Source organism: Vipera berus (assembly GCF_964194415.1).
Source record: "Vipera berus genome assembly, chromosome: 3".
Classification (NCBI taxonomy): Eukaryota; Metazoa; Chordata; class Lepidosauria; order Squamata; family Viperidae; genus Vipera; species Vipera berus.
Window position 1 is genome coordinate 75,611,829 of NC_138204.1, and position 26,987 is coordinate 75,638,815.

Consider the following 26,987-nt stretch of genomic DNA (forward strand, 5'->3'; position numbering starts at 1 on the left):
ATATTGCAATTAAGCAAGTCACACAAATTTTTTGGTTTCCCTATGCATATAAAAGTTATGTTGCAATAGCTTTATCTCTAAAAAATGTACGTACCTTAATTAAAAAAATAATTGATAAAAATGTTAAATCATCATCTGATTAATAATGAAAAAGGCTGAAAAATTGCAAGAATTATCAAAATGCGACACAAACAGAAAGTGAGCAAATGGTGTTGGAAAATTGGCACCAAAACAGGTGTGTTTGACACAGGATTGCCACAAATCTTCAATTTGTTAAAAAAAACACAAATCCACAAAGCACAATAAAGCGAAGCACACACAAAAAAGGCATTACCTGCATACAGGTAATCCTTGATTTACAACCATTCATTTAATGGCTGTTCAAAGTTACCACAGCACTGAAAAAAGTGACTTACAACTGATCCTCAAAGATACAACTGTCATAGCATCTTCACAATCATGTGAGAAACTTGGTATTTGGGATGTATTTATGACAGTTGCAACATCCCAAAGTCATGTGACCTTCCCAGCTAGTTTCTGCCAAAGTCAATGGGAGAAACCAGATTCATTTCACAACCGTGGCAAAAAAAACTTGTAAAATCAGTTGCGACTCATTTAACAATTGCATTGCATAGCAATGGAAATTTTGGCCCCAATTATGCTTGCAAGTCAAGGACTACCTGTATTCTGTATTTTATATTCTCTCTTCATATATTCTGATTGTAATGTAGCTTTCTGAGTATTAGTGTTTCAAATACTATTTTTTTATGAATGCCTTATTCCAGATAGATAAGCATCTAGCATCCTCTTCTTTATCTTTAGAGATGGAGGAGATAAATTTTAGATTTCCAATATTCATGAGTAAATTATTATCAAACATGAGTCCTGAGGCTTCTCAAATACTTGATCTTACTTTCTTGGGGATTTTTAAATCAATATACTATCAAATCATGCATGCTTCCATTGCTTCCTCTATTCCTGTAGTTCCCAAGAAACAAAGTACAAAGCTCAAAGTATACACACAAAAAGAAACCCTCACACAGTGTCATCCTGAACATCACCTAGAATCTTTTTGCAGTAAGGTCATTCCAGTTTGTACACACATTCTGGCATTTATCTGTATGGATCAATCCTATTTGTATCTTGATGTATATTTGTAATTATTTATTCGTTTATAAATATCTGAGCTTCAAAAAAATAAACCAAAATACCTTGTCTCTGCAGGTGTCCAATTAGGATCAAGAGAAACTGTTTCAGTTGTAATTTCCACTTTTCGTACACTCCCAAAAAAATCAGTTATCAAGACATTGTCAGGATTTCTCTGAAACAGATCTGTTCGGTGTCCCGGTGTTGACACACATAAACTTTTAGGGCATACCTGAAACTATAAAGAAGATATTTTGTTTCAAATCTTCATAAAAACCTTTGCTGCATTCTTTCCCAACTAAGTGTGATCATCCAATACCAATATACACCTTGTGACATGGTTTTTCAATTCCCCAATAGGAATAATATTGGAATTTAAATAGTTTTATTCATTTTTAGAGTGAAAGGTTTAATGCAACAGAACTGACAAACCATATTTCTATCACTGGTACCTTGCTACAGGGTTACATAATATTTCATCTTCAAACTACTCAGTTACTTGAATAATTTTCTAGAAATCCATAATTTGGTGTCATATTAAAATCAATTTACCTCTAAACCAATCAAATCCTAGTTGGAAATTAACACAGATATTTCTAAAAATGACTGTTTGCCCCCAATCAAGCACAGAATGGAATGTTCAAGGACAGGACATAATTTTATTATCTATCATCTATCTATCTATCTATCTGTCTGTCTGCCTCTCTCTCTCTCTCTCTCTCTCTCTCTCTCTCTCTCTCTATCTATATATATATATATATATATATATATATATATATACACACACATACCCGTACACACACATATATACACATACACACACATATATACATATACAGATATACATAGATATATGTATGTGTGTGTATACACACACACACACACTATCTAATTTAGAAACCACCCACCTTACTCGAAATCCCAATAGCCAAACTCTATAGATCATCCTAAAACCATTTATTTCTCCTACATGTGCTATTCAGAAGTGAATCCAACAATATTTAATGAGGCCACATATCTGGAAATGTGGACAGGGTTATAATTCTACATTTTCCTAGATATCAAAAATAAAGTAAAATTTAAAAATGTTAATACTGAAGATCATGTAAATCTGCTACGGTATAAGATCAGCAATTTCTGCAATGCAATTTCTAACTCACTGGCCCATTTTTCACAATATTCAAGATGGCATTTTATTTATCTGTTAAGTACGTAGTTTCTAGTAAGTTAATGGATTCCAGAAAACACAAAGTGTACCAGACAAACCTGTTCAAAATGGTATGACAGTTTATCATTATAATACAGGTAGTCCTAGATATATGACTGGTCACTTAGTGACCATTCAAAGTTGCAACGAACCTCCTCAGAGTTACGTATGACCCATTTTGAGGTTCTAATGGCTGCCCCCCCCCATAGTCATTTGGGCGCTTGGCAACAGGCCCATATTTATAGCTGTTTGCAGCATCCTACTGTCACATAACCATGATTTTTGGCGTTTTTTGCCAGAAACCAGTGTCCCAGTTTCTGGCAAAAAAATGTGCTTTGGGGAAAATGGATTCGCTTAATGATTGCCAGATTCCCTAATGACTGCCACAAAAAGAGTCATAAAATCAGGCATGGTTACACTTAACCACCATGACTTACGAAGATAACTCCATTATGCTTGTAAATCAATGATTACCTATATATCCCTCATTCTCAAAATTATACCCTATGTATCTTTTAAAAATAAATTTTGTCAGATTTAATAATGAAACTTCTTTCTCAACTGAACACTGGTTGCTTATTCAGTTCTTTGTCACTATCCAGCTTGGCAATGTGAGCTGCTTACTACAAAACTGATGACATCTTTTCTAGTGATAAGGTAACGTACAGCTGTGTCCGTAAACCTAAATACTTGTAAATGATTTTACACAGCTGCTCTCTCATGTGAAAAAAGACTTCTGAGATTTAGATTCACAACTCATGTCTTTTGGCACAGCATGTTAAGCAACATTGAATTTAAACAGGATATCGTTTAAATCTGCAAAACGGGATATGAGTGGACAGCATGTGCACCACTACCTTTTACTTAACATAATATGAAAGATTTTGAGAGACAAGCTAATCCTTATCTATTAATATATAGATATATAGATATATTCAATATTGCTGCTTCATATCACCTGGCTATACATCTGTGCAGAATTTCATTAGAAAAACTGTTATAAAAGATCATTTATGGAAGAATGGCCAGGAGTCTGTCTTCTCCTTAGGCATTCAGTGGAAAATTTTCAACATATGCAGACTGATTTGCCATATAGCATCTTCTGAACATATTCAAACCACACCACTCCCCTGCACAATTCCAATTTCAAGAAGGCTTCCAGAAGAGGTATGGTCCTAAATTGTAGGACCCTGTTAACATTCTGAATAAATGAAAAAAACATCCTAAGCATGCCTAGCAGAGAAGGAATCCTTCTCAGTTCAAAGAGACTTACTTCTGAGGGGGGGGGAAACATACTTAGGATTGGATACTGAATGTTGCTAGTTATTTACCACACACAATCAGGAGATTTGCTTCTACTGCTGGGATGGGCAATTAATTTTCCCAAGAGGACCCATGAGATAGATTTATTGTTTGATCGTATGGCCCATTCACATCTTTATTTCTATAAAAAGGAAATGAGATACTGGGATTGCTGTAGAAGGCCGCTGACGCCCCTTGCCACAGATGCCCCGCCCTGCTCTCTGCTGTTGACACCCTGCTTATGTCACACACCCAAGCCCCATCCCAAACACTACCATCCCCACTGCTGCAAGCCAGATTGGAACTGCCCAGAGGCCATGAAATGCCCAGATCCCTTCTACTGGCAGATCTATTGGCTCCCTTTTACTAGTCAAATCCATGGAGCTATCTCATACCATCTGATTATTTGCTCTATTACACAGGACCTTACCAGTGCCACAACCAAAAATCCTCCTAGCAATTACAACCTTGATTCTTTAATTAGAGATGGCAGTCGCATCGTTTGCTCACTGAGATTTATGCTCCACCAATCGCTTATGCTTCTTTTAACACTCTGTGATTAAGTCTTACGTTTAACTTCAGTTATGGCTAATACGTTATTCAGCTCGAGTCGGGAAGCAAGCAATGTTCTGAATCTTGCATAATATAACTTTTTAAATATAATTGAGCTGAAAGACAGCATTGTATGCAACGGTCTAGAAACAATTCAAACATCAACGCTGAATGGTTATAATGAAAAACACAGCTTTGCTAATAAGATCCCATGCTATAAGGCGATTCTTTTTAATAAGGTAAGGTAGATTTAAGCCCTAGATTTAATTAAATCTCATTTTTGGTGTTTAAAACATAAAAAAAAGGTTTCTTCCCAACTAGAGGCAATACAATGACAATGGGAAAAATAGGAAAGGATGTGAAAAGGGTTGTGTAAAATTATGCAAATCACACAGCTTTCCAGTAGTGGTTTCATGAATAGCAAGTTAAATAAGTATTTACCAAGTCATTCATATTGGTCTGGCTAGCTGGATTAATTTCTTCTAAAAATTCCAAGACGTAAAATGTGTATCTATCCATCAAATGGACACCGATGCCAAGATCTGGTTGATGCTTCAAAAAGAGAATATTGTTATAAATACCGCATTTATCATATATAAATGTTTAGCAATAAAACCTGAACAACACAACCTAACATCTACATGTTCTATCAACAGCTGATTAACCTCCCAAACTATGAATAGCTACTTATGTGGCAGAGATAGGAGCAAATAAATAAGGCCAAGCAAAATACATAAAATTGCTGGAAAAAAATTTGGTTCTGTAGCACTAGCTCTATATTTCAATCTGCCAAACCTATCCTGACCAAAGGAAACAGCAATTCGTTACCTGCTTCTCTTACTTTTCAAAATTCACCCTTCTTTGAAAGGGTCACAGTTCTATAGAACTGTTTTTAACCCTCCAAAATATGCAATAAAATATACCAAGGTTTTCAAAATAGTACTGTGAAGGTTATGACCTCCTGGAAGATCATGAGCAACCTAATGTGGGGATCATAATTTCATTTTTATTTTTTTAAAAAAAACCTAGCTTTTCTTTATAGCACTATTATTAATTTGTATTGCTACTTATTTAAAACAAATTCTCATTCCATTATAAATGCAATACTTTCCAGCAGAAGCAATATTCCTATTAAATCTTATAGAGACCCACCAAACTAGGAAGAGATTTTCATTTGGTAACCGTATCTATATTAACATATGGAATGATACACTTACAGAAAGTGAATCTTCTCCAACTTGGCTGCTAGCCAAAGCCATTATATTGGGAGAATAAAACCGTTCGTACATGGATGCCCCTTGGCATGTATCAATGATAAACAGCAATTCATTGTACCTGGAAGGGGGAAAAAGCATCCTTTATGTCTGTTTATACCAGCTGGCCCTAAGCCTTCTACAATAATCAAGCATAACAAAATGTCCAGATACAAAGTAAAGCCCTTTCTAGAATATAGGAGATAAGCCATATCTTCCATATTGCCCATCAGCTGTGGTGACTTCAACCAGCCCCATAAACAAAATGCTACTTTAAAATAAAGTCTTCTGGGAGACTTTGCCTCCAGGGTTTTTGCCATTAACAGACAATAACATACCTTTATAAACTATCCAGTTTTATCACCATTGCATAGAAAAAAAGTATTGGTGATTAAATGCACAATCCAATGTGTGTTTATTCAAAAGTAAAATCCTGAAATCTTTCACTAAGGCAGCTCCATGTCAATATAAACTTCCTGAAGTCTTGTGTAGTCTTCCTTTTGCAATGGATCTATCTGCTCATTCAGAACAAAGGTTTTTGATTACTACTTCCTTTGATTAACTGTTATGCAATATTACATATACTTTTTGATTTATACAGATCTGTATACATATTTTGCTAGATCTTCAAGTCCAGATCTATGTCAACATTTAGGACTGTCCACTTCCAGTCAACAGTTTTTCCTGATGGGGGAATCTGGGACAATTTGAAAAGAAAAACACTCCGTTTTTATCTTGCTAGAGCTGGGTTCATGTAACCCCAATATGAACATATTCTTCCTCCACTGGACAGGTTTGTAAAAGTTTCTCATACTTGTAAGTTGAGTTGCATAGCAAAGTACCTCTTTCAATATATTTGGATAACCTTAATGTCTATGAGCTAACCCTTATACCCTGAATGCCAGGTGGTATTTTAAAGATTGGTGATGCAAATGACCCAATAGATCAGCTTGTATTTTCAAACCAACCAATCAAAAGAAGCATCAGCTTTGACAGACATTTTTTGACAGAGGACATTGCAAAGGCCCAGTGGCTTCATGACTTCCTTTGTACAGAAGGCCTTAATACTTAGTTGTACAATCTGCTAGAGGTACATAGTCCATAATATTATAAAAGGTAAAAATGTGAACAATGTTAGTGCAGATGTTGGAAGTGCTGTTAATTGTAAGGGGGGGAATAACTGACTAGTTAAGTCTTACTGAAACAGTATATGAAATTTTGCTAAAACGTATGGTTGCAAATAAATGTACTAAATGAAATGAAAATTTTAAACACGTTCTAGGTAAATCAGAAGAGGCAGAAAAAGGCAGGCAGACTAGAAAGGAAGGGTTAGAAATTACCTCCTTTTCTGCCACATTTGTTCAAAGGCATCAGCAAGTTCCACATTTGTAATTTCTTCAGAATCTTGAAATTTCAAGAAACCATTCCCACCATGACCTGGGCAAGAAAAAAAAATATTTTAAAAAATGTAAAGTCAGGATCTTTTCAAAAATATTTTCTGAACATCTTCAAACAAAACAGTTGGCATCAAACTATTACAATGTATAAATATGCTCTCACACACCAAGGGAGTTTATATTAAAAGGCAGATGAAAGAAGCAAGGCGAGCAAAAGGTAAGCAATTGCTTTGTCTATTAGAACTCAGCCTTAGCAAGCTGAGCAGCCCAATCAATTCAGCTTTAACATTTAAGAAGTCTGTATTACCCACATCCCTCCAAGCCTCCCCTGAGTAACTGCAACTACTAATATATATGCAGCCACACATCTTGGATTCTCTTTTAGATCTCGATTTCCAGAGCAATAATAATAATAATAATATATACTTCCAAGCTAAGTTAGAACAATTCCTATACCACTTGAACAGAGTGTTTAAACATGAACCGTATTCAAACATGTGCTGGGCTACATTTTTTAAAAATTATGATTTACTGAATAAACCACTGACTTGCAAAGTGTACAAAATCCAAGGATCTGTGTTTCTTTGGCCCATCTCACAGTGCAGATCCCAGGACTGAATAGGAATAAGTTTTTAAACAAGGAAGGCAGGGGGGGGGGGAACTGATGTGGAAATTTCAAGACAGCAACTGTAATGAATCAGCCTTATTTTTTTGCCTGTGTAGCTATGTAGTATGCCATTGAAGACCAATTCTTGCACTGACTGTATTTTAAAATCCTAGTTTTACCTATATACAGATCGATGACAGATTGCAATATAAGTATTTTAATGTAGGAACAAAGAATCATGGAAACAGTTACGAAGGCTATGCTTCTGATTATTCATTAATCTTGGCCTATAATGATTACTAATGTAAAGGACAGGGCATGTATTAGGCTTTTCTATAGAAGACAAGTGTGAGATAAACACAAGTCTCTCTGAGATTTCTACAGTTCTCACCAGCCCCTATTTAAAAAAAAGTGTGTGTGTGTGTGTGTGTGTGTGAGGGGGGGAAACAGACTCAGGAAACTACAGACCAATCAGCCTGACATCAATACCTGGGAAGATAATGGAAAAAAATAATCAGATCTAGAAACAAATAAAGTTATAACTGGTAGCCAGCATGGGTTTGTTAAAAACAGATTATGTCAAACCAATCTTATTTAATTGTTTGACAAAGTGACTAAATAAGTAGACCAGCGAAATACTGTGGACATACTACACTTACAGTCATGGCCGAAATTGTTGGCACCCCAGAAATTTTTCCAGAAAATCAAGTATTTCTCACAGGAAAGTATTGCAGGAACACGTTTTGCTATACACAGGTTTATTCCCTTTGTGTGTATTGGAACACAACAAAAAAGGGAGGAAAAAAAGCAAATTGGACATAATGTCAAACAAAACTCTAAAAATGGGCTGGACAAAATTATTGGCACCCTTAACTTAATATTTGGTTGCACACCCTTTGGAAAAAATAACTGAAATCAGTCGCTTCCTATAACCATCAATAAGCTTCTTACACCTCTCACCAGGAATTTTGGACCACTCTTCCTTTGCAAACTGCTCCAGGTCTCTCTTATTGGAAGGGCACCTTTTCCCAACAGCAATTTTAAGATCTCTCCACAGGTGTTCAATGGGATTCAGATCTGGACTCATTGCTGGCCACTTCAGAACTCTCCAGCGCTTTCTTGCCATCCATTTCTGGGTGCTTTTTGACATATGTTTGGGGTCATTGTCCTGCTGGAAGACCCAAGATCTCGGACGCAAACCCAGCTTTATGACACTGGGCTCTACAGTGCGACCCAAAATCCTTTGGTAATCCTCAGATTTCATGATGCCTTGCACACATTCAAGGCACCCAGTGCCAGAGGCAGCAAAACAACCCCAAAACATCATTGAACCTCCACCACATTTCACTGTAGGTACTGTGTTCTTTTCTTTGTAGGCCTCATTTTGTTTTCGGTAAACAGTAGAATGATGTGCTTTACCAAAAAGCTCTATCTTGGTCTCATCTGTCCACAAGACGTTTTCCCAGAAGGATTTTGGCTTACTCAAGTACATTTTGGCAAACTGTAATCTTGCTTTTTTATGTCTCTGTGTCAGCAGTGGGGTCCTCCTGGGTCTCCTACCATAGTGTTTCATTTCATTTAAATGTCAACGGATAGTTTGCGCTGACATTGATGCTCCCTGAGCCTGCAGGACAGCTTGCATTCCTTTGGAACTTGTTTGGGGCTGCTTATCCACCATCCGGACTATCCTGCGTTGCAACCTTTCATCAATTTTTCTCTTCCGTCCATGACCAGGGAAATTAGCTACAGTGCCATGGGTTGCAAACTTCTTGATAATGTTGTGCACTGTGGACAAAGGCAAATCTAGATCTCTGGAGATGGACTTGTAACCTTGAGATTGTTGATATTTGTCCACAATTTTGGTTCTCAAAATCCTCAGACAGTTCTCTTCTCCTCTTTCTGTTGTCCATGCTTCGTGTGGCACACACAGACAAACAATGCAAAGACTAAGTGAACTTCTCTTTTTATCTGCTTTCAGGTGTGATTTTTATATTGCCCACACCTTTTACTTGCCCCAGGTGAGTTTAAAGGAGCATCACATGGTTGAAACAATCTTATTTGTCCACAATTTTGAAAGGATGCCAATAATTTTGTCCAGCCCATTTTTAGAGTTTTGTTTGACATTATGTCCAATTTGCTTTTTTTCCTCCCTTTTTTGTTCTGTTCCAATACACACAAAGGGAATAAACCTGTGTATAGAAAAACATGTGTTCCTGCAATACTTTTCTGTGAGAAATACTTGATTTTCTGGAAAAATTTCTGGGGGGCCAACAATTTCGGCCATGACTGTAAGACTTCAGCAAGGCATTCGACAAAGTAGACCACAACCTACTTCTTGGTAAGGTACAAAAATGTGGGATAGACAGCATTACCACCTGATGGATTTGTAATTGGCTGACAAACCATATTCAACAAGTTGTCCTTAATGGTACTACATCTACATGGAGGGAAGTAAGCAGTGGTGTGCCACAAGGTTCTGTCTTAGGCCCAGTACTCTTCAATATCTTCATAAATGACTTAGATGAGGGAGCAGAAGGGAATCTCATCAAATTTTCAGATGACACTAAACTGGCAGGAATAGCCAACACCCTAGAAGACAAGCTCAGAATCCAAAAAGATCTTGACAGGCTTCAACAATGGGCCCTATCTAACAAAATGATATTTAATGTGGAGAAAAGCAAGGTTTTACACCTGGGCAGAAAAAAACCAAAGGTACAAGTACAGATTAGACTCAAAAACAGTAATTGTGAGAGGGACCTTGGAGTCCTAGTGCCGGAACTCAGAGGTGCTGTCACTGGGAGCGATGCCAGTGTCTTGCTACGGCGTCACCGCCCGTCCTTTGCACCCCCGCCCCTGCGGCTCGGAGCCACATGCTGCAGGAGTTGAAGTCCACGAGTCATAAAAAAGAGTCAAGATTGCTTACTCCTAAAGCCAATAGAGGGAACATTTTTTTTTGCAAAAAAAAAAAAAAAGGTGCCGGAACGCCGTTCTGAGCATTCTATGAGGAAAAAAGCCCTGGCCACCACATTACAAAAAAGATGTTGAGACTTCGAAAAAGTGCAAAGAACAACTACTAAGATGATTAAAGGTCTGGAGACAAAAACATATAAAGAACTGCTGCAGGATTTGGAAATGGCCAGTCTAGAGAAAAGAAGGGGGGGCATGATAGCAGTATTCCAGTATTTGAGAGGCTGCCACAAGGAAGAGGCGGTCAATTTATTTTCCAAAGCACCAGAAGGCAAGACAAGAAACAATGGTTGGAAACTAATCAAGGAGAGAAGCAACCTGGAATTAAGGAGAAACTTCCCAACAGTGAGGACAATTAACCAGTGGAACAGCTTGCCTTCAGTGGAACAGCTTGCCTTCAGCTTGCTTCAAGGTTTTTAGGAAGAGACTGGACAGCCACTTGTCTGAAATGCTTTTGCAAGGGGCTGGACTAGAAGACCTCCAAGGTCCCTTCCAGTTCTATTCTGATTGATTGAAAGCCATCAAAACCTGCCAATCTCCTTGGGTCAGAGTGATGATGGATCCTTTGAGGGATATACTTGTCTTTTGATAAAAAAAATTTCAGACTTTCTCCTTTTATAATTCTATATTTCTGTTGGATATTGTAATATTTTGTAAGCTGCTTAGAGTTGGAGGAATTACATATCATAGTAACCATAAAATGATTAGTTGTACTTTTAACTAGTATGATGTGACAACCCTAACCCTAACATTGCTAAACTAGAGATCTGGAATTAGGACAGTGTGTGGACCTGGCCACTGGGTGACATATTAATCAGCAAGGTAATTATATCAGCCTTTTCCAAATTGATGCAAATGGCCATTTCAGATGATTATGAAGCGTTTGAGTGTTTATTATTATTATTATAGGAAATGCCAAAGAAAATACAATTACCTGTCATATATATGAGAATATTGCTTCTGTCATCGGAAAGCAAACGTTTGGAACGAGGTGCACTTGCTGGGATTCGTCCTGTTAACACTCTCAAAAAATTTTCCACGGTAACCTAAACAATGAAACAGCATCGGTTTAGAGTTTGCATTTAATCTTACAGGCATTATTTTCAAATCAACTGTCCAATAAAATAATACTACTGCATATTATAGATCATTATGTATTATTAACTCAGGTTAAATGTCATATTTCAGCCTTCATAATATATATATATATCGGTGCTTTGAACACCTGTCTTATTATTTTATAACTGGGAACAATTTCAACATTTTCTTACCATCAAGAACAACTACATGTTGCCATGGAAAAATGCTCATAGACATATCTTAAAACTTAAAATTCTGCATGACTTATGGGAAACTACATTCCAGTGATTAAAAATATTTGATCATAAATCATCCATCTGCCCAGCAAAAAAAAGTTGTCCTATGAAATCTCAAACCTCATACCTACCAGCTCTGAAAATAATTTTCTAAGGTTCCAAAAGTACTCAGAAAATCTTGCTAGTGACAATAACTAACAATGCTGAATATGTCAACTCCTGTATAGGTATGGTAGTCCTCATTTAGTAGGAATTGGGTCTGGCAGGTTTGTCTTTAAGCAAAATGGTTGCTGAGTGGGATATCATGTGACCACAATTATACTTTCCAGCTCCAAGCTGACAAGAATAATTGGTTTCACATCTTTAGTCTTTTCTCACATTACTAAAATCCTGAGTTTTGTGGTTTGGATCCATGGGTCTTCCATACCTGCTATAACAGGTTTAGGTGGGGACATTACTGTGTTCAATTATTAACCATGAGAAAAAATATATCAATTTTCAGGTATTGATATATCCCACTGATTAAACAATGAATTGACTAGAATTTGGTAGGCTAAAGACTTTGATACCAGAGCATGCAAAGTCCTAAAACTCATACATCATTTTGAATGTGTTCTGGGTTTCTAATTCTGCTGAAGAACATCTCTGAGGCCCAAGAAGTTGCAGGCTCTCATCAAATCAATTGACTTAAATATTATCCCCTTCCACATCACCTTTCTACATTTTAATACGGAGTGTATTTAAGAATGAACCTCATAATTTCTGTAATCCACTTCCACATCATCTCCGTAGACATTCAGTTCCATGTTTTTGTGACTAAACACAGTAGCTGGAGCCGGATTTCTTGGATTGCAGGCCATATCATCTGCCAGCATTAAGACTATATGACTAATTGGAAAGAAAATAAATGAATTTGAATGAACAATTTGAGTGCAGTAGCAACTCAAAGCCTCAAGAAACATACTTGGTCTGCTAACTTTGAAAGGCTGTTTAATAGCTTTAATCCTCTTTTCTATTATGTAAGGCATTCTGTGACTAAGCCCAAATTCACACACAATGAAGAAATAGCTTTTAAAAGTTAATAAGGCTAACTTTACTGTATTTGCACATGTATTCAATTCTATGCAATTTACGAAACTCAATAATCCTTCAAAACAAGAATAGGTGGTTGGGTCACCTTTGAAATTAATCTGTTGGTTGTTTTTTTCCCCCTCTCATTGCACTCATCGGTTTTTTTCCTCGCTGTTTTATCATTAACATAGATGCTAATGTAGGGAGCAAACCACAGCCATCTGGCAGATGTAACTGATGCAGAAAGTACAGGGTTCAGTGTCTGGCATTCCTAATTAAGAAGCAATACTGAGTATTGTCACTTACAGTAAGTTTGGCAATTTAATTAAACTTGGGAATCCATCTCATATTTATGCCCCTGGGGGGGAAAAATCTGCTGTTCTCAGACAAATTTTGAGGCATGCTATCAAACCTGGAAGATCTTCTGGGCTACACTGAGCATTTATTTATTTGAATAGGGTGTTTTTTTCAAGAAGCAACTGGACTTTCTTTGTTTTTCCTTGAAGATGTTTCGCTTCTCATCCAACAAGCTTCTTCAGTTCTGACTGAATGGTGAGGAATGGAAGGATTTATGTTCCTTGGAGTCATCTGGTCATTGGCATGTTTTCTGGGAGTCGTTGGGGCCATTTGGAGGTTTGAGTAGTACAAATGGGCATGGAGCCTTTTTGGAACTGCTGAAAGGACTGTGTTGTAAACAGGAAATAGATGGTGTCATATCCCTCCCCCTTTGTTGAGAGAGGGCTATTCAATTTTAATGTAGATGGTCTCTTTTACCCCTCTTTCAAACCAGCGGTCCTGTCTAGAATGTGGACTTTACTGTCTACAAAAGAATGATCTTCGTCTTTCATATGCAGATGGACTGACTGAGAATCCCCATGGTCATTTATATCTAGAGTGAACATACATCCTTTATTATAATACATAATCCTTTATTTCAGAAAGCTGTCCTTTACATTAATTGCTTTCTTGGCTTTGCTCTTGAATTTTCCTTTGTAAACCAACCATGTTATATACTGTACAGCAAAATTATAAACAGGTTTTTATCCTTTATGTACCATACTTAACACTGTAATGTACTATTTCAGTTTTGTTTCTTTTCCAGGTTTGTCCTTTACGTTTCTTCCAAGAAACTGTGGTCACTGTATTTACATCCCATCTTCTCAGTTTGCAAAAATGTCAATGCCACATGGTCACATTTACATTTTTGAGTGATTTGAATTCGTAATTCTTCATCATAAACAAAGTCACCTATTTTCAAGCTATGAAAAGCAATGACATATTGTGATGAATTTTCCAGTTTAGAGTATTAATCAGATAATAAGTCTTCTGCATATATTTTGTGTTAGAAATTGTGTATTTCCATTTTTAAAAAATATGTACTCCCTCTTTCATTCAAAGCCATAGTTAAATATATGCCTATGTCTATGAACATATTTCTCTGCTAATGAAAATACATAGATATAAAAAAATAATGGAAGATTAGACAAGTATAGGATCACATTAGCAGATTAATTACCCTATTTGTACTTGATACCATTTTAAAAGGCTCTTCTTACCTATCAGGAATTCCAAGTCTCTTGACACTTCTGTAAACTGAGAGAGTATTGGCCACATGGCGATAGTTAAACCAGAATCGAGATGTGCACACCTAAACAGATTAACAGACAAATACATATGCAAGCCTGCATGGTTAACATATACACAGAGAGAGAGGGAGGGGTAGATAAGAATAAATTCTGCAACTATAATGCAACAACATAACCGTGCAGGAATAAATGGGCCACTGAGCTACAGCTTATTTGGAAATTTCACTAAAGACAAATTCATCATTCAAACTAAAGAACTGTTCTCTCTCAATTGAAGACTAATGCCTGCAGTATAATTTCAAATACCTCCCTACTCTATATCAGGGCTTTTCAACCAGTGGTACAGGTACCACCTGTGGTACATTGGCACCTGGCAGGTGGTACGCGACCATCCTAGAAAAGTGGAAGCGGGGGAGGGGAATGAGCTGAACCGGTGGCAGCACTGCACAAGCCTGAGCAAGAGACGGCTGGAGCTGCAGGGCTGTCAGGGCTCAGCGGAAGCGCCAGAATCAGTGCTTCTTCAGGGCTGTCAGGGCTCAGTGGAAGCGCCAAGATTAGTGCCAGGCTCCAGCTGGAGCTTGGTAGATTCCGGCACTTCTGCTGAGCCCAGAAGTGCCGATCAGCTGGAATGTTGCAGCATCTCTAGGGTCTTGTGATTTACATTCAGATGTTTGGCAACTGATTCATATTTATGATGGTCACAGTGTCCCAGGGTCATGTGAAGTGACCAAAGCCTGCTGCAACCACCCAGCAGAGATGGGGGGGAATAAAAACCACACACACACACCCCACCCCACCCCCACTGCCAATCCTCCACAGAAATGCTCACAACAATGAAAACCTCAGACAGGAGGAAGAGCGCCACCGGGCAGGCAGGCAGGTGTCTTGCTCGGCTGTGGCTTGGGGGGCACTTTTTTCAGTGCCACTGTAACTTCGAACAGTCACCAAGTGAACTGTTATAAGTCGAGGACTACCTGTACTTCACCACTTTTTTCCTTTTTGTGGGGGGGTGGTCATCACGTTTTTGACACTTTGCTAGTCGACTGGTGGTACTCTGATGTTGCCATATCCTAAAAGTGGTACAATGGGTGAAAAGGTTGAAAAGCCCTGCTCTATATTATTTCTTCTCCCACACATGCATATACTTCCTACTACAGCATTAGTAAATTAATAAATCAAGATCAAGGTGAGCATGAAGGCTAACCTTTTCTGAAAAACTTCTGAAAAAGTTTTATTTTTTAAAAAAGAACATTGGTGATGACTAATGCTTTACAGGTATGTAAACAGAATTATTTACCTTTTATTCTTTTTCTAATGGATATAGAATATGGGATAGAATCAGATCCAATCCACTATCTTTGCATGAAAAGCAATTTTATCATTGTGGAGGCAAGCAATCTTTTCTTTTCAATGGTACCATCTGATATATTCCAATAGATTTGTTTAGGTTAGGTTAGGTTCAATTAGAATGGGTTATCTTACCAAAACAGCCCAGTTATTTGTATGTCCACTTCTAAAAAATTGTTCTGCTTGATCCTGAAGAGAAAATATATAAGCTATACAAATAAATAAAATAGGATCTCCCTCTCACACACACACACACAATCACACACAAATATAAATTCCACAAATATTTTAAATATAATGTTTATATCAAATCAAGTTATTTTTTACTTTACTGGAAAAGTTAATTAGCATAAACAAAACACCAGTTGACATATTTATGAAATTATACAGAGCAATCCTGTGCATGTTTACTCTAAAATATGGTTCCCTTTTTAGAACGTTTTCTCCACATAACAGAATAGCAGAGTTGGAGGTCTTCTAGTCCAACCCTCAGCTCAAGCAGGAGACTCTATAGCCTATACCATTTCTGATAGATGGCAGTCCAGTCTCTTCTTGAAAGCTTCCAGTGATCAAACACTCACAATATCTGAAGGAAAACTGTTCCATTAGGTTGACGGTTCTCACTGTCAGATTTCTCCTTATTTCTAGGTTGAATCTCTCCTTGATCAGTTTCCATCCGTTGTTCCTTGTCTGGCCTTCACGTGCTTTAGATAGAAAATAGACTGACCCCCTCCTCTCTGTGACAGCCCCTCAAACATTACTATCATGTCACCCCTGGTCCTTCTCTTCACTAGACTAGCCATGCCCAATTCCTACAACCCTTCTTCATACGTTTTAGCCTCCAGTCCCCTAATCATCTTTGTTGCTCTTCTCTGCACTCTTTCTGGAGTCTCAGCATCTTTTTTGTAGCTGGGTGATTAAAACTGGATGCAGTATGCTAGGTCTGGTCTTACTAAGGCTTTATAGAGTGTTATCAGTACCTCACATGATTTTTGTTGAATCCCTCTGTTAATGCAATTTAGGATTGCATTGGCTTTTTTTATGACTGCTGGCTGCACACTACTAAATCATATTTAATTGACTGTCTACTAAAACGTCAAGATCCCTCTCACAGTTACTGCTATTAAGCCAGGTTTCACCCAATTTATATGTGTACATTTGGTTTTTCTTGTCTAACTGTAAGACCAGGGGTAGGCAACCTTGGCTCTTTTATGACTCGTGGACTTCAACTCCTGGCTGGCTCAGGAATTCTGGGAATTGAAGTCCACGAGTCATAAAAGAGCCAAGGTTGCCTACCCCTGGTCTAGGGCATTGGCTATTCCTGCCACCTTAGTGTCATCTGCAAATTTGATGAGTTCCCCTTCTATTCCCTCATCTAAGTCATTTATAAGTTTGCTTTGTTTTAAAGAAATCTTTAGTCTGCTAGTTTGCATGTATAAAAAGCCTTTCATGGATCATATCAAAGAACAACAAGGAATTCTTTCCATTATCTGGAAACTTCGATTAAAAATGGAAAAAAGAATAAAACAAAAGCAGGCTTTACTTTTTTAACCTCTTTGTCAACAACACAACATTTTTGTGAGATTATTTTGAGCTCAATTATGTGAGAGAAATACATTATTTCCCTTTATGCTAATAACTTGATCCTTATTTCTTTATCTGATTAGCCTTCAATTATGTGTTAGTCTTAGCTAAGTATTTTTTTAAAAAAATTATTAGCTAAATGTGAAATATTTACTTAAACTAGCCATTATCAATCACTGAAATTGAAAGTTGGCCAATGGTTAAATAAAACACTTAATGCATATTTTCCCCATGGTGACAGAATCTGGATAGTAAAAAAATATTTACACTTAAGATACCAAAATCCAGATTAACAATTTTATGTCCAGGAACTCATAATATCTCAAATAGATTTACTATCACAATTAGTTTATTGAATTATTAGTTCAATTTTTTGTCCCTGTTTGATTCAAGATTAGTCAATCTTTTCCTTTTAGAACAAGTAAGAACTAAATCAACAACAAATCCATTCTGTTTTCAAATTTTATAGTATTTATCATAGCATTATGGGTTTGAATTTTCATTCTTGAGGGTTTTTTCAGCCACATAAATGTTTAAAGATTGGGTTGAAACATTAGTCTTTGTTCAATCTGATTGAGCACCACTAAAAATAATAAGACTGTTCCCTGCTATGTAGTGGGGAAAAAGCTAGTTTAGATTATTTAAAGCTTGTATTTAATTGCAGTCTTAAAAATTCTCTGTTTAACAGATGTTCAATGTCAATTCTAGGTCATTTGGGGAAAATACCACATAATTCCTAACTCTGGCCGTGTAGTCATAATTTGCTTTATGGTCTGTTTTTTTTGTGACATCCAATTTAAATGTCTAAATACAACTCTTGTGGAAAACATAAATTTAGTTGACCTGAAAAAAATGCCAGGTTTTGTTTTCTCAATCTCCAGAGCTTGGGCAATGGATTATCACAGCAGTGTGACAAATAAATTGGAACTACTGGTCTAATGAATACTATTTTGTGTAATTATCTAGTTTGTTCTGTAATCTATGTATTTAATCCCTTCCCGTCCTTGTTAATGGAATTGTTGAAACAAACTGATTGATGTGACATAAAGCAAATCAAGTGCAGGCTTAGTCATTCTTTTTAAAATCATTATTGAAAGAATACATAAATCAATTAAACAGCCTTAACAAATATAAATAAATAAATCTGCTAAAGGCTGCTACCATGAAAGCCAAGCAAAACCTCCCTCTTCCAACTGAAAAGACCAACAAATACATCAGCGCTCTATTATCCCAAGTCCCCCCCCCCAGTTGGTTTTCTAGAGAAATACAGCCAGCTCCTATTGGAAACAAAATGCATGATTGTATGACTTTTGAATCAGATCCAGAACAAGTTGGTTGCCTTTAAAAATCCAAAATCAACGTTCTTCTTACATTGTCACGTACACACAAAAAATGGGAAACAAAAGTTCTGAGAGTTGGCACAACTCTCCAGGAGCAAAATGAAATTGGGGGGTAGGGGGGCAGGGTGGGTGGCGAAATCTATGAAAAAAAATGGAAATCATGCACAAGACATATACAAAACTGAAACTGGAACTGCATTCCCCTACTAACCCAGTCAGCATTGCTGACTCAGGAATTCTGGGAGTTGAAGTCCACGAGTCATAAAAGAGCCAAGGTTGCCTACCCCTGAAATAGACCAAGACCCATTTATTTGAACAAGCTGGCCTGGCCTGATGGGGAATTACTTAGGGTTTTAATATTTATATATATTTTTTATTGTTTTTATTGTGGGCAATAATTTAATTCTTTTTTAACTTTTGTACTTTTGTAGTTTTAAGATATGCCCTGTTCACCGCCCTGAGTCCTTCGGGAGAAGGGCGGTATAAAAATTTAATTAAATAAATAAATAAATAAATACCCCTGCCCTAACCCCAGGGTTTTGCTTGAAATAGTTGCCTAATTAATTTCTACTCCAAAGGATTTATTTTATTTATTTATAAAATGTATAGGCTGCCTCATCTTACCTCATAAAAATCATAAAAGTAAAAACTATATAAACTAAGAGCATAGGTTAGTATAAAATCCAGAACTTTATGGCCCAATTAAAAGAGAACAGGATGGGGGGAGAAGTGGGATCTGTTGTTAATCGATCAACCATCTCCACCGTGATACTCCCCCATTGAAGCTCTAAGCCAGACATGTCAAACACAAGGCCCGGGGGCCGGATGCAGCCCGTGAAGTGGTTTCATGTGGCCCGCGAAGCCATCCTGGAAACAGTGAGGGAACGGCCCCCACTGCCTTGGCCCTGGCCCAGAGACCCTCCTCCTGCCAGAGACCCTCAGATCTGTCCCATTCCTGCCCAGGCCCCCATAGATACCCTTGATGCGAACGATGTAGAGCTGGCCATGCCCGCCCAGTAGGCCACGCCCACCCTGGCCATACCCACCCGGCCCCGTGAGGGCAACCGCAATGCTGATGCGGCCCTCAATGAAGTTGAGTTTGACACGCCTGCTCTAAGCTAACTGGCAGAGCCAGGTCTTTAGGCTCTTGCAAAAGATCAGGAGGGTCGGGGCGAACCTCACACCAGAGGCGGGGCAAGATGTTCCACAGGGAAGAGGAATGGCAGAGAAGGCCGTCTTCCTGGATCCTGCCAGCTGGAATAATTGGGCTGATGGGACTGCAGCGTGCCTCCTTTGTCAACATGGGTGGAGAAGGCCAATCCCAGTGGGATGAGACAGTCATGCAAGAGGCCTGGACACATACCATGAAGGGATTTAAAGGTAATTATCAACATCTTGAACTGCACCCGGAAGCAAACCAGCAGCTAATGCAACTCATGGAATAGTGGTGTTACATGGGCCATTTTGGGGGGCCCAAGAACTGCCACCATCACCACCAAATCTCCTACTGATTAAAGCTTTGCAGCACTTTGGGTCTGAAAGCAAAGTAGTGATTTGGAGTTTAAAAACAGTTCTTGTTTGCAACTTCTTAAAGCAGCTTAAGCTTTCCTCAGGATTGCATGGGTACCCCTATGATTCCCAGAGAAAACACATTTGGTTCATTGCATACATTTATACCCCCACTATTCCAAAGTATCTTTCTGCATTAGAATAGAAAGTGCTGCATAATCTGATTCCTATTCAGCTACTCCCACAGAGAAAACATTTCAAAGAGTGTTTTGCAGCATTACCTCTGGAATTGTAGACAGATTCCTGGAGTGAGAAGGCTCAAAGAGTCAGTGAGAAGTGATTAAAAGATGTTGGATCAGTAATGTGAGATGGAGCTTCTACTACATAGTAGTTTCAGCTTTGGAAGCTCACTGGAGACAGTCAGGTCTCTCTCAATGCAACCCACCTCAAGGTTTCTTGTTATTAAAAAAAACAAAGCCAAACAGGAGGACAGCACTGTTTGTGCCACCTTGAGCATTTGAATGAAAAATGGAATATAAATGATGGAGCTCCTGCCTCCTAGGATATTCTTGAGAAGACATGTAGGGAGGGGGTTTATCTCTTTCTCTCCATTCACACTGAGGCCTTTTTCCTGTATTATTGCCAATAATGTATATGAGTGAAAACTGATTATAACTGATATATACTTCTACAAAGTAGAAAAGCCCTAGATAATTCAGTTCCCTGGAATGCAAAAACCAGTATACTGATAGTCTTCGACTTATGACCACAATTGAGCCCAAAATTTCTGTTGTTAAGCAAGACAGTTACTAAGTGAGTATTGCCCCATTTTACGATCTTTCTTGCCACAGTTGCTAAGTGAATCACTGCAGTTGTTGAGTTAGAAACATGATTGTTAAGTCAATCTGTCCCCCCTATTGACTTTAGTTGTCAGAAAGTCGCAAAAGGTGATCACATGATGCCAGGACACTACAACCATCATAAATCAGTCAGTTGTCAAGCATCTGAGTTTTGAGCACATGACCATGGGGATGCTGCAACAGTCATAAGTGTGAAGAACAATCATGAGTCACTTTTTTCAGTGACTGTTGTAATTTTGAATAGCCCCTAAATGAATTATTGTAAGTCAAAATAGTGATGTGTTGATGAACATGAAAACATATAATACACTTTTAGTTTGATAATTAAAAAAAAGCCAGCTGAGTGACTTTGGGCCAGTCACTCTCTCTCAGGCTGGATGCAAATAAATGAATAAATAAAAAAGTAAATACATGGTTCCTTTACAAAGCCCAATTACTGTTTTTTAAACTTTTTAAGAAAACCAAGATCATGGCATCTGGCCCTCTCAATTCCTGGCAAATAGATGGGGAAGAAATGGAGGTAGTGACAGATTTTATTTTCCTGGGCTCCAAGATCACTGCAGATGGGGACTGTAGCCAAGAAATTAAAAGACGCTTGCTCCTAGGGAGGAAAGCCATGGCAAATCTAGACAGCACACTAAAAAGCAGAGACATCACCCTGTCAACAAAAGTGCGTATAGTCAAGGCTATGGTCTTCCCAGTTGCAATGTATGGCTGTGAAAGCTGGACCATAAGAAAGGCTGAGCGCCAAAGAATTGAGGCCTTTGAACTATGGTGCTGGAGAAGACTCCTGCGAGTCCCTTGGACTGCAAGGCGATCAAACCGGTCAGTCCTAGAGGAGATCAATCCTGACTGCTCTTTAGAAGGCCAGATCCTGAAGCTAAAACTCAAATACTTTGGCCACCTAATGAGAAGGAAGGACTCACTGGAGAAGAGCCTAATGCTGGGAAAGATCGAGGGCAATAGAAGAAGGGGACGACAGAGAATGAGGTGGCTGGATGGAGTCACTGAAGCAGTAGGCGTGAGCTTAAATGGACTCCAGAAGATGGTAGAGGACAGGAAGGCCTGGAGGAATGTTGTCCATAGGGTCGCGATGGGTCGGACACGACTTCGCAGCTAACAACAACAAAACTTTTTCTCTCTGAACATTTCATTTTCTTTCCTCATGAAAAGAACACAGGGTATAGGGGTTATGCTCCAGCAAGCTGCCATTTTTCATGCACTTCCCTCAGCCCACAAGATGGACCGCTGGCTAAGCTCCACAAAAGGCATCAACTGGGTAAATTTATTTTGTTTAACAAATGGTATCTACAGAGATCATGCAATCAATAAATGATATACAAATTTAGTTTAAATAAAGCATCATAAAATATGTATATACGGGTAGTCCTTGACTCACAACAGTTTACTTAATGAACGTTCAAAGTTACAACAGCACTGAAAAAGTAACTTATGACCATCTTTCACTTATGACCACTGCAGCATCTCCATAATCATGTGATCAAATATTGGACGCTTGCAACTGACTCATATTTATGACATTTGAAGTGTCCCAGGGTTATGTGATCACCGTTTGCGACCTTCTGACAAGCAAAGTCAATGGCAAAATCAGATTCACTTAACAACTGTGTTGCCAACAGCTACAGTGATTCACTTAAACAGCTGTGGCAAGAAAGGGCATAAATTGGGGCAAAATTCACTTAACTAATGTTTCACTTAGCAAGAGAAATTCTGGGCTCAATTGTGGTCGTAAATTGAGGACTATATGCATATATATCTATATGTATGTATATATGTATGTGTAGGTGCATATGTATACATATACGCATGTACATATGTTGGCGATACAATATAGGGAGATGATGTATAATTAAGATAAAACTATAATAAAATGACCATAATGATAGAAGTAAATGAAAGGTCTCCAAATTTTAATATTGAAAGAGAAATTTAAAACTGAATATGCTCCAGTGGAAATTTACTAGATGAATGGAGAACCAGGAAAGGAGAGCACAAAGAAAGGATGTAAGTGAAACACGTAGGCAAAAATTAGCTAGGGCTTAAGATTGGGAAAGGAAGAAGAGAAGCTATCAATACATCTGTAAGAGAAGATAACTAGCAAAACAGGAAAGGACCTATTTTTTCTAAAAAGTCACAAAAAGGGGGCTAGAACTCAAGCAACTGCGCATGTGCAATTAGTTGATTAATATTAACTGACACACCTTGCATAAATTATCTCTTAATTTTAATGTACATGGGATGTACGATTTAGTATGTAGCAGGAAATATGTAGGAGGCAGTTGGAAAGAGTGTGTAACCTTATAGTACCTCATCCAACGGGGAAAGAGGAGGGATGTGCAGCCGGGGCCAGGGATCTATAAAAATGGAAATATTTTGGGTTGAAACTTTGGAGAGAACCAAGTTTTGATAGCTTCTCTCCCCGCTTGTTGCAATAAACAAAACAAAAGGCCTTCACTGTGCCTTGGCTGGTTATTGGTCAGGCGAGCTTGCCTCTGGTCACAAAGGAAAGTAGCCAGGAGCGCATAACAACAATAGGGAGCTATAGAATTGCAATGGGATACATATTATAATTCGATATTTAAGGAAGCTAACCATCTAACTCAGGGGTAGGCAACCTCGGCTCTTTGATGACTCATGGACTTCAACTCCCAGAATTCCTGAGTCAGCATAGCTGACTGAGGAATTCTGGGAGTTGAAGTCCATGAGTCATCAAAGAGCCGAGGTTGCCTACCCCTGATCTAACTGCTTCTGGTGTGGCTGAGATCATCCCGGGTGCCTTGAAATTTCCTGGGTGAAGAGGAGCAAGGACGGTCCCCGCCAAAGGCCATCAGGGGGCGGTGGAGCATCCAACCTGAGCGACCCCATGAGAAGCCACACCTGCCCACTCCTCCTCTCTCGCCCTCCAGGATTGCAATGACTGCTGGAGATGGTGGGGGAGAGAAGGCAGAGTCCAGCGCCGCAGCCGAGCACTCCGGACAGATTATTATTTTTTCCAACACCGCATTAAATTGCAAAGCAATAGACAACTAAATTTTAAAAGTCTCCAGCCCGTTTTATTTTTAGGCGGTGGCCCTTGAGCCCCCCCCCCATACGCATTTGCAAAATACAACCGAAACCGGCTCACGGAAACAGAAATTCAAGTCCTGGATTTCCAAATCCACTCACGGTATTGGGGGGAAAAAAGCAAGGGACACGCGGGAGAAATAAAGGCGGGCAGCCAGCTAGCCGTCCCCCTGCCTTTCGCAGCGTACCTGCACTCCGCGACCCACCGCCGAACTGCAGCGGCTGAAAAAAAGAAGCAGCGCTGTTGCTGCAAGAAAAAGACACCGGCTCGGTCTGGAGGCAGCCATCTTGCCTCTCCGCAGGACCCAGGAAGGAGGAAGAGCGGTCGACCATTGGCCACCGAGGCTTTGTAACTCCGCCTCTTTTTCCTTTTTTCCTAAAGTTTGCGACTCTCTGTTGCCGGCGTTGAGATGCTCTACAGGGGTCTTCAAACTTGGCCCTTTTATGACTTGTGGACTTCAACTCCCAGAATTCCTCAGCCAGCAAAGCTGGCTGAGGAATTCTGGGAGTTGAAGTCCACAAGTCATAAAAGGGCCAAGTTTGAAGACCCCTGCTCCAGTACGTAGGGATGCGGGCTTTTCTAAGGCGTCGGCGCCGATCTCCTGGTTCTGAACGTAAATCTTAACTGGGGAAAAAAAGATCCCAAGCCTCGTGATGACGAAGGCCATTGATTGAAGTGCTTGTAGAAAGCACGCAATCAGTTAAAAAAATCTTTGTAGGGAGATTCGCTGCAGTTTTACTGCCAGGATGGAGCAGAATAACAGAGTTAGAAGGGACTTTGGAGGTCTTTTAGTCCAACCCCCCCCCCTGCTCAGGCAGGAAACCCTACAGCGTTTCGGACAAATTATTGTCCAGTCTATTCTTAAAAACTTGCAGTATTGGAGCATTCACAACTTCTGGAGGCAAGTCTAAAGTCTTTAAACTCTCAATAAAAGAAAAGCACAACTTTCCCGTTTTAAAATCTCAATAAAAGAAGAGCGGAACTTTCCCATTTTTACATCATGGTATTTAGCAACGAAGTAATTGAATATTAAGTCATTAATATTCTACTTACTCAGCAGTTGAATCTTAATGTTGCTATACTTGCAACTTATGCGTTCCTTCCCCCAATGTAGATAATGTACTATATGGACAATCATGATGTAATCATGGTTGTCATTATTGAAATCTGTTAGTAAACGGGTTATGCCCAAGTTCTCTATTGTTTTCTTATTTTTCTATTGTTTTCATTAAATGAAGCTAGTTAATAAATTTAAAACTGGCATTTAGAATATGGATTTCTGCTTTATTTTTAGACAGGCTTACAGATCCAGATTGCAAGTGACGGCTGTCAAAACAAAGCAAGATTATGGCATACACTTGCAAGGAGAGCAGGAAGCCTGTAATTGGGGAGTTTGGGAAGAACAAAGAATGTTTATTTACAGGGAATATGGGCGTGTAAAGTTTGTAACAATTCTGTGTGGTCAAAAAGCTGATAAAAGTAACAAAAGACTTAGCCATCTTGCAAGCTCAGCTAGAAGCTAGGAATTGAGATGGCCTGGAGCAAATAGTATGTGTATTAGATAACTCCTGAAGCATTCATTAGCCAAGGCTTAGGAATAGGGACTGCTAGAGACCAATAATAGTTAGATTATTAATGAAATGTTTATTAGATGATATTTCTTATATATCCCACCTTATCCTGCCTTCTACTTCAGATAAAATGTATAAAACTTTATTAATTCTGTGGTTCTTGGTTCCTTGGCATTTTGGCCAGGATCCCTTTTCTTGGAGCGCTTCAATAAAAGACAACAAAACCTGCACCTCACGTCTGGTGTTCGTCATTGGACTCAGCACCAGGCTCAGACCCAAATTGGGGGCAACAATCTGGGGGCTCGTGCTGGGATTCCACACCTGGATTCAATTGGAAGACACCAACGATCACTGGAGGAGGGCCCCCAGATGGGTAAGATCAGTGGCTGAAAGGTGTGTGATTGCTCTGCAATAAACTTTCCCGATCGGTGACCAAGACTGTGTGTTTCTGCATTGTCAGCCACACTCAGGATCCATGAGTCTTTGGACTATGAGTGGGTGTTTTGAAAAGCAAGGGGCATGCAGAGATCCACATGTCTCACCGATGCATAGAGTGGATTGAGTGAATGCAATGAGCCATCTGGCCCTAGTGAAATCCTTGGTGACTTCTTAATTGAACTCAAAGGCTGAAGCCCCAAAGAAACCGAGGAGCAGGAACAACCACCAGCAGAAGAAAAGAAAGGGACAGGACTTAGGAAGACAGGTAAGGATTGGACAGGAGACATCCCAGGGAATGGGGGGCATCCGCCTGAGATCCAGCTTTGAAATGGGAAACTGGCAGCAAAAAGGCATCCAGTCGAGGGGCGATAGAGTTGCCAAAAGGGAAGCTGCCCAAAGACATGCCGGTGGGTTGTATTTTGGCTAATTTTGAGATATTAGGGGAATAGATATAGGGATTAAAGACAGCCTTTTCTCATTATTGTATGTCTGTCTGGCCTCAAATTCCCTTGGGCAATCCAGGTGACTTTTGGTCGCCTCAGGGACCTCATAATATGGAGCTTATTGAGCAATTAAAGGCAATTTTGGAGAAACAAAAGAGACAGACAGATACCATATTTGAGTTTATTTGTGAAACTTATTAATAGTCCATTTTTGTTAGAGTGTGGAGATAGTGTGTATGTGTGTCTGTCTAAATTATAATAATAATGATTGGTTTGCCTAGAGAAAGCATGAAATGAAATATCTGTATGTGAAATTGTTTATGCTCACAGTTTGAAGGGAGAATAAATATGTGAATATGCTGATGTGTAAGTGTGTGTGTGTTTGTGTGTGTGTGTGTGTGTGTGT

General features: G+C 38.9%; 1 protein-coding gene across 3 annotated transcripts in view; it reads right to left on the reverse strand.

Moving 5' to 3' along the window:
• Positions 1-24,424, reverse strand: part of PIGK (phosphatidylinositol glycan anchor biosynthesis class K) — a 111,368-nt gene extending 86,944 nt beyond the window's left edge. For all 3 annotated transcript variants that reach the window (XR_014026165.1, XM_081325758.1, XM_081325759.1), the window contains exons 1-9: positions 24,317-24,424; positions 15,887-15,940; positions 14,375-14,466; positions 12,500-12,635; positions 11,366-11,477; positions 6,801-6,897; positions 5,425-5,542; positions 4,649-4,759; positions 1,212-1,384 (exon numbers count right to left, since the gene is read on the reverse strand). Coding sequence is in view for 2 of the 3 variants with exons in the window: in XM_081325758.1 (XP_081181884.1) it covers positions 1,212-1,384; positions 4,649-4,759; positions 5,425-5,542; positions 6,801-6,897; positions 11,366-11,477; positions 12,500-12,635; positions 14,375-14,466; positions 15,887-15,940; positions 24,317-24,415 (992 nt within the window). In the remaining variant the exon portion in view is untranslated. The remainder of the gene's footprint in view (positions 1-1,211; positions 1,385-4,648; positions 4,760-5,424; positions 5,543-6,800; positions 6,898-11,365; positions 11,478-12,499; positions 12,636-14,374; positions 14,467-15,886; positions 15,941-24,316) is intronic.
• Positions 24,425-26,987: the final 2,563 nt, after the last annotated feature.